We start from the raw sequence: 14551 nt of genomic DNA on the forward strand, positions 1-14551 counted from the left end.
TTGACAGTTTTACCATCTAACTTACTTCTTAAATATGATGGGATTAATATATGAGCTGAAGAACCCCAAACCTTTAAATTTTGTAGATTAGGTTTTCTATTCATGTGTTGTTTTACTATGAATTTTTATAGGAACTAGATTAAGCAAGAACATAGCAGTTACAATAGCTTCTCCCAAAAAAACAGATCCTAATGAAGAATAGCTTAACATAGATCTTACCATGTCCAACAAGGTTCTATTACATCTTTAGCAACACCATTTTGTTGTGGTGTATAGCTCATAGTAAGTTAATGTATTATTCCATTTTCTTTCAAAAAATCACTAAATGGATTTGACATATACTCTCCCCCACGATTTGATCTTTGTATCTTAATATTCCTTCCTAATTGATTTTCAACTTCCTTTTTGTACTCTCAAAATTTCTCAAAAACTTCAAATTTTTTTATGCATGAAGTATATGTATCCATATCAAGAAAAATCATCAATGAATGTGACAAAATATAACATACCCTTATGGGTTTTAATATTTAATGGACCACATACATCAGAATGTGCAATAGCTAATAATTCATTGGATCTTTGTCCCTTAGGAAAAGGAAGTCTAGCCATTTTACTAGATATGCAAGGTTCACAAGAGGAAAAACAATGTTCATGTTTGGAATTAATCCCATATTAATCATCCTTTTCATTTTATTTTTATTAATGTGTCCTAATCTCATATGCCATATATAAGGATCATCCATACATAAACAAGCATCATCATAAGCATAAAAATGATTAATAGACATATCAAAGTAAGCAAAAGAACCAACTATTGCATTATTATTAGCAAAGGAAATGTCATTAAGACGATACAAACCATCCATCTTAATACCCCACATTAAGATTCTACCATGTTTTCCAATTGACACTTTTCCAGAACGAAAACGAATCTCAAAACCTTTTTCATCCAAGCAAGGGATAGAAATGAGATTTCGTCTCATGGTGGGTGCAAAAAGTACAACTGACAGATAGAGGTTTCTTTCTCCAGGTATCATGATCTTCACAGTTCCAATGCCTAACACATCACAGTATGTGTTATTGCTCATGAATATACGATGATCACCGGCTTTAACCTCTTTCATGTCAACAAAGAAATATCTCATCTTTGCCACATGGTGTGACGATGCAGAGTCTACCCACCATGCTCCAGCGTCAACATCAGTTAACAAAGATTCAGACACCACACAAATTATATCCTTGGAACCTCCATAATTGGTTTGTTATTATTTTTATTTTCACCACAATCAGCTTGATAATGGCCAATTTTTCCACCCTTAAAACACTTTCCCTTATCCCTTCTATTCTTATCATTGTTCTTGAAATTCTTTCCTTTGCCTTTGAAATTTTTAGAAAATTTTTTCTTGTCATTTTTAGGAGTTTCATTCTTTGGGGGTTGACTAGTGGAAGCAATTGTTAAGAGAGATTTAGATGTATTCTTTTTATTTCTTCTTTCCGCTTCTATCCGCAAGAGAATTGGTAAGTTTTTCATGTTTACAGGGGTTGCAGAATAGTTTAGAGCTATCACTACAGAATCCCATGAGTCAGGCAAACTATGTAAAATAGTAGACACTTGCATCTTATCAGGAATTGGATTTCCTAAGACAGCTAACTCTTTTGCAATTACTGACATTTTATTAACATGTTCAATGACATTTTCACTTTCATTCATCATGGTTCCATTAAATCTCTCAATTAAAAGTTGAATGTATGTTTCAGAAGATGCACAATATGCTTCAGTAATAGCATTAAACATGGTTTTAGCATGTGTATATTCTTCAAAAAGAATTTCAATGTCAGGTTCCATGAACGTAAGCAAAATATTTCTAGTAATTTTATCATCTTCTAAATGTTTTTCATAGATTCTTTTTGCAGCAGCATTAGAATTTTTACGTGGTGGAGTTGGAATGCCGATATCAATAACATACTCAACCTTGTCTTGAAAGAGTATGTGACGGATACAATGTTTCCAAACAGAATGATTAGCCCCATTTCATTTTTCAGTTTTGCTTTATTCATGACTTAACAGCTTTACTAGTCATGATCAATCAATAAAATTAAAAGGATTTTAGTTTAGAAAGTTGACCGTGATGGAGAAACCCAAAAAATAAATTAATGTGTACCAAATCTGTACTGATGTTTGCTCCAACACTCCCTTTTTAGCTCAGCCAAGCTTTCACGTTAAAATGAAGAAATCCTTTGTACGTTGGAGTAATTTGAGTTGCCTTCCACCATGTAGCAAGAGTCCCACCCAATCACAAAATCTACTTGTCCACGGCAATGCAACATTTTCTCTAACAAACTTCTTCTTCACAATAGTAGCAATACTCCAACAAAAATCATTGATGAGATTTTCTTCCTTCGTAGGCCCGTGGAGTGGAGTAAAGCAAATATCCAATGAAAAGAAGTTGGATTCAAAAAATAAAATACTTGCACGGCTTCACTGGGAAAATGGACTTGCTTCAAAGCTTTGATGCCAATGAAGCAAAATTGAAATAGAACTCTTATTCAACTAAAATACTAAAACAGTAAAAATCTTAAACGTATATTCAAGTGGAGAGATAAGAGTGAAATAGTGTTTGGATTACAGTGGGTTTTTGTTGGGGTTTATGCCCTAAAATCCAATTTATTGGCATGTCATAAATAATTAGGGATGGCAATTTTTGCCCGACCCGCGGGTACCCGGTCCGGCTCGACCCTAATGGGCCGGGTTTTATCCAGTCCGATTAGAAATAGGGTCGGATATGGGTTTAAAAAAAAAAACCCGAAGAGGGTCCGGGTTTTATCAAAAAAACCTGGACCCGACCCGAGACCCGGCCCGTTTAAAAACCCGGTTCCCTAAATTACAAAAATACCCTCTCTATATATATAAACCTATCTAACCATAATCCCTAATCCCTCATTTCATTTTCTTCAGCCTCCCTCCCTCATTTCAGCCTCCCTCCGACACTAAAACTCATTTCTCTCTCAACTCTCAACTCAACCGCCTCTCTCATCCTTCCCTGGTTCAAACTTGTCCCTATCTCCATCACTATGCAAGCCATAATCCTCCCTCAAATATTCCTCGTCAAGCCCTGCCACACGGATCACTGTTTGCCGATACGGGTTCGGTGTTGAAGCACGAAGCCAGCTTCCAAACTCTTAATCCCCAACTTTCAAACTGCCTCTACTCTTTTCCCACAACAGACATTCTCTGTCGCTGTGCGTCAACGGATCTCGTGGTGGTCGTCGTTTGTCGTGGAGGTGCACGGATCTCGTGGTGGTCGCCGTTTGTCACGGAGGAGCACGGATCTTGTGAGGTCAGGCGAAGATTGCTGAAACCACCGCTGATGAAGCTACTGTCTGAGTTCTTTATTTTTTTTTTGGGTTCATTTCCTCTTAATAGTTTTTGTTTTTGGGTATTTGATGTTTGAGGATTCATGTAAGAATCGGTCCATAAATGGAGTTTTGTTTCCTCTATTTTTTATGTTTATTTATTATTTATTGTCTAAAAATCTCATTTCAGTAAGACTGATGCTTCAATGTTGATTGATTTGTATTTGTATTTGTATTTGTGTTGCTGTTGCTATTGCTGTGTTGTCGTGTATTTGTGTTGCTATTGATGTTTGTGTTTGTGCTTGTATTTTTTATTTTATTTAAATTAATAAGATTAGTCAGAATCGGCGGATTGGGCCACGGATTAGGCAGTGCAGGCTTAACGTAGGCAAAAATAAATTTGGGCTTTTTTTTTTTGGTTGGGCCACGAATTGGGCCCAATCCCTAAACGGGGCTCGCGGGGCCCATGGAGCCCGGCTGGGGCGGGTCTGGGCCCCGGAAAAAAACCTGGTACCCTAAACGGGCGGGTCCGGGCCACGGATTTTGCCCTGCGAGTCAGGTCCGGGTATGGAAAAACCCGGCCCGAACCCGACCCGTTGCCATTCCTATAAATAATTAAATTGTTTAATTATATGAGACTATTTATAAATGAACTAATGGGACATTATCTTAGTCCATGAGATGCATAATATGTGATTTATGTGATTTAGTCACAGAAGATATAAGTTACAAGTTCTTTGTAAACTCAGAATTTTAGTTCGTAGTCGATGATGAAATTGGATATTTCATCTGCAAAGATTATAACATATCAACTAAGATGATTTATCTTAATCATAGAAGTGGAGACTTCTAGTTAATATGTTGATATGTTTTAAGAGTTAAAACATATTGAACTGGACTATTATTAGATTTATTATTCTCTTAATGACTGTCAAATAAATTATAAATCTCACGACTTTTATTTACATCAATTCTAAATTCTGAAAAAATAATGAACCTGATCATGAGGTGTAGGTTGCTTTGATATATCAAGAGTGAGATCTAAAATCACGATCAAAATTTTAGTATGTTGGGCAGCCGCATTTAATGTTGATGGAATAACATATATTCTCAAGATGGAATTTATAATCTTTTAACGGAGAAATAAAATATTATTTTAAGATAAGTTTAATGAGTTTGATTATTCAGAATGTTAAGCCCAACCACTTTAGTAAAGAGTTACTAAATTATATATTTATGAAATTGGATTTCATAAATATATGATGAATAACTTAAAAGATTAAACCATATACTTAAGGATTAAGATTTAGTAATCTTCAAAGTGACAGGTAATATTCATGACTTTGTATTATTACAAATATTTTAATGAAGGGGTTGCACGTATAATTTATTAAAAAGATCTAAAATGCAATTATATTCATATAGTGGTATTGAATATAATTAATGGTAAATTTGGGCTTGTCAAGAGTACATACAAAAGTCCAAAAGCCCATTGGAGCTAGAGTCTTATTTGTTCCCTTTTAGTCTCACTTCAAGCCACATACTAAAACCCAATTGGAATGGCCTAAAGGCTAGCCCAATTAGATAATCAGTTATATATAAAGAGAGAAACATACAGAATTTCAAAAGGGTTTTTCATTAAGATCATATGAGGAATGAAATGGTGTGTATGTAAGTGTAAGACATTCTCTTATACTCCTCTTGAAAACTGATTGAGAGATCACACTTCTTAGGCATCAAGTGAAATTGGAGTGAAGATTAAAAGTTTTTTCAAGTACTTCTAATCTTTTGTTTTTGAATTTCACTGCATAAAGGTACGCTCACTTGTTCTTAAATTCTAAAACTTATATAGTACATGTTATCAATTGCGAATAAAATAGATCTATTAATTTTCCACTGCGTATGTTTTGTATGCAATACAAACATGTATTTTTCCAACAGTTTTTTCACTCTACAGGATTTTTGTGTAGTTATCTTATCTAGAGATCTCATGTGGAATATTTAAAGACCCACAAACATTGTCAACTTTTATTTCAGTTCCTACAAATTAGGACATAAACGTTAAAGTCTCTAACATTTATTTAAATGTTAAAATCAGACTCTTATCCACCTCATTGTCTCCACTCACAACTCATTACTCCTGAGGAATCTCAATTGCATATCTGATCATGTCAAACCTCACACAGTTAATTATGGCCAAAACATGCAATTCCATTATTCAAACAATTTTATTAATAATAATCATCTCATATACAATACTATGTAAGGTAATTTTTTTTTAGAATTACACACATACACATTGTGGGTTATTTAACCACACAGTTCAACATCCGAATTGTGGGCTATTTGGCCATACAATCCAACAAAGTTAACTGGACTGTAGAGGAGTTTGCAGATCTGGACTGTTGTGGACTGGGAAATTATTGTTCACCATGAACTGGGCCAAGTGATTGCTGCAAACAGTTCAAGATTATCACTGGTTCATGGTCACAGTTATTGCTTTATAACTGGGGCTATTGATTTGATATAACTCACTTTTGCTTGGATATTAGGGTGCATGATGTTATTTTTGAATGGGATGATCCTGCATCAGTCACAGTTCTGCAACCAAGGAATGCATTGTAATCTGCCACAGACTTCTTATGGTCGCTTCAAGACTTTCATTGTTTGGTTCAGAATTTCCGTCATGGATATCAATAGAGTTGCTTGTAAATTGGCTGATTTTGTCTAGTCTTGTACTGGAGTTAATATTTGATTGAAAGATGTTCCAACCGCTTGTGCTGCTGAGTTGACAGTAGATGCTGCATCTGTTTAGTTGTTCTCAATAAAATTTCTGAAAATTCTTATTACACTCTCTATTGCACCCAAAAAAATTTGTAGCTATTTTGGTATGATTTTTTAGCCCATAGGCTATTTTTGCAAACATATTTGATATGTAACTGAAAACTAAACATATTAATTACGTAGCCTTATTAAAAACTTGAGACTCTAAAATTTGAATTTTAATATTAAAAAAACTTGAGTCTCTTAAATTTGAATTTCAATATAAAATACTGCAGTTCTACTATAAAGTGGAAACTTAAAAAAGAATATCATCCTAAGCTTTTTTTTTTTTTTTTTTTTTTTTTCATAAGTACCAATATGCAATTAGAAGTTTACTTGAATCATGCATCTAAAATCTGTTAGTGTCTCCTAATTGAAATGTTAATACAAAATGTGTAACAACTAACAACAGACAATAAAATGCATATCCAAGCAGGTAGTGAAATACAACCTTGAGAAAGAGACCTAACTGCATCCTCCCTCCATGCTTTAGATGATGATCCTCTCTCAGCTGCACAATTGGCATAAAGAACAACATGGAAAGGAAAACATTAGTTTATTCAGAGAATACATTATATACACATAGATGTAAATCAACACACACACACACACACCAAAAATTTAGAACATAAAAGAAAAAAGAGATGAAGGATATAAATAAAATGATGAACAACTAATTACAAAAAATAATAACCCAATTCTATGAAAATTGTCTTACCTTTTCAAAAAGGTGGCGCATGCACAAAGGAAACGAACTCTTGGCTATTTGGTCAATGTCCTTTATTGATATCTCAGCAAATTCCCTTGGCTAAAGTGAAATTCAACCATAATTAATGACAATTAATTTACAAATATGTTATCCACAAGTAAGAGGATTAGCAAATATAATAAATAAAGTACCTGAGAATAGTCAGGTCCCAAGTAGCTTGAGCATAGGGCTTCTACAATCTAGGCATTACCATAAAAATTGTCAAGCACCATACTTGAAACAAAGTCTCTTCTTCAACCAATAAGGTTCACAATCCAATACTTACAGGAGTCAGCCTATCCTTCTCTTGTTCTCTGATTGTAGATGTCCACTTTCTGAAAGCAGAAACTGAAAGTTCTATCAATTTGAAAGTCTAGACCCCAATTTTGACAATAAAGAATAAGAAATTATGCAAGTTTATGCCTAATTCATAAGCAAACCATAGGCATGATGTGGACTAAATTAAGCAATAAAGATGATGTTTCAACATAGCAAAAGACAACTATCAAAATCCTTCAATTCGTGTCTTATTGGTATAATTGACATAGACCAAAAGCTAGGAGATACGGTATCACCATCTTGGCATGTTTAAAGATTCAGAAAGACATGTAAATTAAGTCAGCAAAGCCAAATAATTAAAAATAGAATATAGAAGTAAAAATGGTATCTCTTGCTCAAAGACTAAACGAGACTTTAGATTAAGATTCAAACACACATAATCAGAGGAGTTGAACTGGAATATGCTAGGAATCGAATAATAATTTTTGTAATCCCTTTAGTTAGTTAGTTAGTTGAGATAAGGATGAGTTAGTTAGGATTTGAGCACATGTAGCTCATTTAACACATGGCTTGATTCTTAGAGCACATGTTGAATTAATTAACCAATTATCTTAAGTCATGTGGGCCAATGAGATTAGAGCTAGTCTCCTATAAATAGATGATTGTAATTTAACATTAGATATTGAAGAATAAAGAAATTCCTTGCTTAGTGCAATTCCTCTCTTTCTTAATATTTCTCTATGGAGGGTGACTACCTCAAATTATATCAATTCCCCTACAATTCCTATCCCTCCCCATTAAGAATCACTAGGTTCCTAACATAATAACAATTGATATGGATCCAACAGAGGTACAACTAATCTATGTACAAAATTCCATATGTATATAACTGTTCTTCCAGTAAAACTATCTATACACAATAATGTATGTCCTAATTCCACATATTCAAAAATTTAAGGTTTCTCCCAACGGAAACAAGAAGGTTATGCAGCTCAGTTTTACAATGTCTCTACACACCCTATCAACACTGCAATCTGTTTACTAGTTAACAAAGACCAATGTAGATATTGCAAACATAATAATAGAAAGCTTTATGAACTTTAAATAGCAAACAACAACCTGTTTGTCAGAATGAGTGCCTTTGACAGATGACTACGGAATTGTGTGGCAACAAGGGAAAGCACCTGTGAAGGGGGAAAAGGAAAAATGAGCTAATAAACATCTATCACTTATGAATGTGAAAAAAATTAATGGCACGAACAGTTTATAACCTGATTCATGGCGACGTATGCATACCCTTTATGGATAAATACTCTTCGACCAGCTACAAGTTCTGGAACTTCTTCAAATGGTACCTTCATTGGGGTTGGGAAAAAACATAGATACATACAAGTCAAATAAAAGTAGAGAACATGAGATGAGATAACAATCTGAAAACCTAAAAGCTGGGGAAGTTCATCCTTCCCAGATACGGGACCCTTAAGTTTCAATAGAGTGAATATCATCAATAAAGGCTCTAAGCATACATTTGCACAATGACAACAATGTGAATTCAAATTCTTTTGATACATAGCAATATCGTTTTTTTATTTTTTATTTTAAATCTCATACAACAATAAAGCAACACAGGCAATGGAACCATCAGAAGAAAAGTATTGACCAATAGGTCATCTAAACACACTGGCCAAACACACATGCAGTTAGAAGACTTATTTCCATATCCTATCCTAGGATATCTATTTAACAAATACATATAATTTCTTATACAGCTGAATAGAAGTAAGAAGGCAAAGAACTAACCTTGTAGAATATCGCATCAGCTGCAAAAGAAGGTGCAGAAACAAAGAGTGGAAAGCATTAGAATACAAAGAAAAAATGAAAAAAGAAAATAAATACTAACCGCAAAAAACTAAAAATTTTATGGCCAGTAACCTGGACTTCAAGTAGGATGAACCAAAATTTTTAGAATTCTAGATCTTGTATCTTTCCAAAACAACCAGTGAGCATGTCCCAAGTGAAGATATACCATAAGCAAGATATGAGGTGGCATAGTCAAACACACATTTTTAATATATTTGCATTCTTAAGCAATCAGAAAACTGCACATGGCAAGGATGCTCAACCTGGAATTCTTTTCAACTAGATGAATTCAAAGGACTACCCAAAATTACCACCATAATAAACTTTGAAACCATCTCCTTGGTAAAAAGATTCCCCCCCCCCCTCCTTTTTGTTTCCATTCAAAATGCAAGAAGCATGTTATTTATCATTCAATATCTGTGACAGATATGTATTGTAAGACCATAAATAGAGAGATATTACCATGAGATCCCAGGACTCAGAAAATATAACTTGCAACACTGAAATCAAACTGAAAGAAAAACAATACTTATTTAAGCATTGAAATTACATTCAGTTGGTCTGGGAGATCAATTTGAGTGAGCTTTTATGGGGTCTATGGTCCAAATTTGGTCAAGGAGTGGCATGTGTTGTGGAGTTTATAGAGGGATAGGAACAATCAGAGTTTCAAGAACACAGGGAGAACTATGCCTGATCTCAAATTAATTTTCTTTAGTACTTTGTTGAATTGGACGTCTGTTTTACATAGGCTGTCTTTATGTTCTATTATTGATTTGATACATTCATGTAATTTGCGTGATTGATTGTATGGTCTCCAGCTGTATACTCCCTATATACCTGGGTGACTCTATTTCTTTGAAATCAATAAGAATTGCATTACTTGTCAAAAAATTATATATTACATTCAGTCAAGTTTGTGGTTGGCACCTTCATAATCAGGAAGAAAAAGAGCAATAAAATGGTTATTAAGATATTAAAAGGCTACAGACGTCAATACCAGCTAACGGCTGACCAAAGGATTGAGCAACTTGCTTTAAGCTTTCCTTCACACTCTGTGGAGGAAAATATGTTAATATAATCATTAAATAGCATGATAGTTGAAACTCTAGAAGGCTTGGGCACTATATATTTGAGAGGAAGCATAGGCTAAGAATTTTTGTCAGCAAGCGTATCTTACTTTTACAGTGATTACAGGTGTTTGCTAAGTGTTCTCTGAGAGAGAAAATCATTTTAACCAGATGGGATGTAATTACCTCTAATTCTGCATTGCAGGCTGCTCTGTAAGGAAGATCGAGTTCNTTGAAGAATAAAGAAATTCCTTGCTTAGTGCAATTCCTCTCTTTCTTAATATTTCTCTATGGAGGGTGACTACCTCAAATTATATCAATTCCCCTACAATTCCTATCCCTCCCCATTAAGAATCACTAGGTTCCTAACATAATAACAATTGATATGGATCCAACAGAGGTACAACTAATCTATGTACAAAATTCCATATGTATATAACTGTTCTTCCAGTAAAACTATCTATACACAATAATGTATGTCCTAATTCCACATATTCAAAAATTTAAGGTTTCTCCCAACGGAAACAAGAAGGTTATGCAGCTCAGTTTTACAATGTCTCTACACACCCTATCAACACTGCAATCTGTTTACTAGTTAACAAAGACCAATGTAGATATTGCAAACATAATAATAGAAAGCTTTATGAACTTTAAATAGCAAACAACAACCTGTTTGTCAGAATGAGTGCCTTTGACAGATGACTACGGAATTGTGTGGCAACAAGGGAAAGCACCTGTGAAGGGGGAAAAGGAAAAATGAGCTAATAAACATCTATCACTTATGAATGTGAAAAAAATTAATGGCACGAACAGTTTATAACCTGATTCATGGCGACGTATGCATACCCTTTATGGATAAATACTCTTCGACCAGCTACAAGTTCTGGAACTTCTTCAAATGGTACCTTCATTGGGGTTGGGAAAAAACATAGATACATACAAGTCAAATAAAAGTAGAGAACATGAGATGAGATAACAATCTGAAAACCTAAAAGCTGGGGAAGTTCATCCTTCCCAGATACGGGACCCTTAAGTTTCAATAGAGTGAATATCATCAATAAAGGCTCTAAGCATACATTTGCACAATGACAACAATGTGAATTCAAATTCTTTTGATACATAGCAATATCGTTTTTTTATTTTTTATTTTAAATCTCATACAACAATAAAGCAACACAGGCAATGGAACCATCAGAAGAAAAGTATTGACCAATAGGTCATCTAAACACACTGGCCAAACACACATGCAGTTAGAAGACTTATTTCCATATCCTATCCTAGGATATCTATTTAACAAATACATATAATTTCTTATACAGCTGAATAGAAGTAAGAAGGCAAAGAACTAACCTTGTAGAATATCGCATCAGCTGCAAAAGAAGGTGCAGAAACAAAGAGTGGAAAGCATTAGAATACAAAGAAAAAATGAAAAAAGAAAATAAATACTAACCGCAAAAAACTAAAAATTTTATGGCCAGTAACCTGGACTTCAAGTAGGATGAACCAAAATTTTTAGAATTCTAGATCTTGTATCTTTCCAAAACAACCAGTGAGCATGTCCCAAGTGAAGATATACCATAAGCAAGATATGAGGTGGCATAGTCAAACACACATTTTTAATATATTTGCATTCTTAAGCAATCAGAAAACTGCACATGGCAAGGATGCTCAACCTGGAATTCTTTTCAACTAGATGAATTCAAAGGACTACCCAAAATTACCACCATAATAAACTTTGAAACCATCTCCTTGGTAAAAAGATTCCCCCCCCCCCTCCTTTTTGTTTCCATTCAAAATGCAAGAAGCATGTTATTTATCATTCAATATCTGTGACAGATATGTATTGTAAGACCATAAATAGAGAGATATTACCATGAGATCCCAGGACTCAGAAAATATAACTTGCAACACTGAAATCAAACTGAAAGAAAAACAATACTTATTTAAGCATTGAAATTACATTCAGTTGGTCTGGGAGATCAATTTGAGTGAGCTTTTATGGGGTCTATGGTCCAAATTTGGTCAAGGAGTGGCATGTGTTGTGGAGTTTATAGAGGGATAGGAACAATCAGAGTTTCAAGAACACAGGGAGAACTATGCCTGATCTCAAATTAATTTTCTTTAGTACTTTGTTGAATTGGACGTCTGTTTTACATAGGCTGTCTTTATGTTCTATTATTGATTTGATACATTCATGTAATTTGCGTGATTGATTGTATGGTCTCCAGCTGTATACTCCCTATATACCTGGGTGACTCTATTTCTTTGAAATCAATAAGAATTGCATTACTTGTCAAAAAATTATATATTACATTCAGTCAAGTTTGTGGTTGGCACCTTCATAATCAGGAAGAAAAAGAGCAATAAAATGGTTATTAAGATATTAAAAGGCTACAGACGTCAATACCAGCTAACGGCTGACCAAAGGATTGAGCAACTTGCTTTAAGCTTTCCTTCACACTCTGTGGAGGAAAATATGTTAATATAATCATTAAATAGCATGATAGTTGAAACTCTAGAAGGCTTGGGCACTATATATTTGAGAGGAAGCATAGGCTAAGAATTTTTGTCAGCAAGCGTATCTTACTTTTACAGTGATTACAGGTGTTTGCTAAGTGTTCTCTGAGAGAGAAAATCATTTTAACCAGATGGGATGTAATTACCTCTAATTCTGCATTGCTGGCTGCTCTGTAAGGAAGATCGAGTTCTGCCATGAGTGCTCTCAGTTTCTGCAATCCAAGCAAAGCATCAATAACTGGCTTGAACAAAGAAGTACATATACTATATAGAATAAGCAGATCCTACCTGAGCTTCAGCTTTTTCTAACAGAAGCCGGTAACGAAATAGGTTAGTCTCCATGGAAAGAAACCATTTCCTCAAGTCCTCCCTAAGACACCAACAAAATAAATAAATAAATAAATAAATAAAAAGTAGAAATTTATAATAATAACTAAGAAAAAAAAAAAACCAATCTTACGTCCTGCAATACACGAGACGAAGAACAAAGTGGGATATTATATCCTTGTTGACAGCCTCGGAGGCGTCTGGATGCCTCATATTTGCTTTCCATAGATGATCTACCTGTTCAAAGCCTATAGGTTAATTTGGCATAAGGTCTATTACGGCAAAGAGATCAATTTTATTTGAGAAATTTACCAAATTTTTCATTTCTTCTGATTTCTTTCCACGGGATAAACCATCAGCAATCCCTTTAAGAACTGCATCCACAAATAGCTATAAATTACCACAACTCTTGAAGCTTTAAATGCAAACTAAAAATGAGAATTTTCACTTTTCAAATTAAAGAAATCTATAAAATTGAGCCAAACAGAAGTTTAGGCTTAAATTGACATAAGTAAACAGCTAAATATGTAAAATTTTCTTTTTCTTTTCTTTTCCTACACAATCTTAGCAGCCAAACAGATCGGTAAAATTTTCAGCCAAAAAGTAAAGCCACGGTCAAAATCCTAGATCGCGATCAAATTGATTTGAAAATGAAGAGGAAAAGTTAGCGATTCAACAATTCGATGCTGCTTCTTTCTCGAGAATTTCTCAAGAACCAAACGAAGCCTAAAAACTAAAATTTCGTTAAATTTCCGTTCTGAAAAACCTTCGCTTGGAAACAAAATTCAAAGCCTTAAAGTAAAGATGTGGACATGTGAAACTGAGCATGAGAGAAAAATAATACCTCGGAGGCGATCCATGGCGTAAAGCTCGAAATCTTCGAGTCTGACTTCGAGCGGCGGAGCGGAGCGGTAGAGAGGGATAGTGGGAACGACGTCGATGTGGACAGGTTTTCTAGATCCAATAATTTCCATTTTCAAAACTCTATGTGAAATGAGCCTCGAGAGAGCAAAGTGAGAGAGAGAGAGATAGATGAACCCTAGTGGTTACTGGCTAGTGTTGCTGATAGATAAAACGCGCGCTAAAAGAGGGACTGAAAATGGCGGGAGACGATTCCAATAATTGTTCTCACCCAGGGCGACTCGGAGTTGTTTTGGGCTCAACGTGTCGCAAGGCCCAGGAGTCAGCCAAGTTGGGCCTGTGCTGAGCCGCTGAAAGTTCTTAGCATGAAACCAAAATAAGTTTTTTTTTTTTTTTTTTTTTTTTTGGGTGGGTGGGGTAACGGTGCCCTATTTTTGCAAAAATATTAGTTGCAAAAATATTATTTATGTTGCCTCGTTAAAAGACTTGAGTTTTATCGGGTATAGAATAGATCTGCCTATTTATGTTCCTACAAACAATTAAAGAGTGTTTTTCCTTGTTGGGCATGACCTGCATAACTGTGTTGCACACTTCACAATCAGCATCTATGGGCAGTTTATTTGCTTGGGGGTCTGCTTTATCAATCACAACTTGCGTTTGTATTTTTATTTCATGCATGTACACAACATATTCTCAATGTAAGCGTGTGTAACTG

The 14551-nt window shown here is 34.6% G+C and overlaps 2 protein-coding genes across 2 annotated transcripts in view; one reads left to right on the forward strand and one right to left on the reverse strand.

Annotated features, from left to right (window-relative positions):
- Window positions 1–14551, forward strand: part of LOC111983208 (uncharacterized) — a 79971-nt gene that overhangs the window by 38769 nt on the left and 26651 nt on the right. The window lies entirely within an intron of this gene.
- LOC111983202 (uncharacterized) lies at window positions 1232–14114 on the reverse strand. Its single transcript, XM_065781677.1, has 20 exons — window positions 13820–14114; window positions 13288–13349; window positions 13109–13212; window positions 12937–13018; window positions 12795–12860; window positions 12539–12593; window positions 11482–11501; window positions 10953–11036; window positions 10801–10865; window positions 10699–10708; window positions 10318–10419; window positions 10062–10116; window positions 9005–9024; window positions 8476–8559; window positions 8324–8388; window positions 7212–7260; window positions 7078–7125; window positions 6896–6985; window positions 6566–6688; window positions 1232–1972 (listed from the first exon to the last, which is right to left on the reverse strand). The coding sequence occupies exons 1-20, from the start codon at window positions 13947–13949 to the stop codon at window positions 1232–1234; spliced, it is 2055 nt and encodes a 684-aa protein (XP_065637749.1). The 5' UTR covers window positions 13950–14114.

The sequence above is a fragment of the Quercus suber genome, unplaced genomic scaffold (assembly GCF_002906115.3).
Source record: "Quercus suber isolate HL8 unplaced genomic scaffold, Cork oak 2.0 scaffold_275, whole genome shotgun sequence".
Classification (NCBI taxonomy): Eukaryota; Viridiplantae; Streptophyta; class Magnoliopsida; order Fagales; family Fagaceae; genus Quercus; species Quercus suber.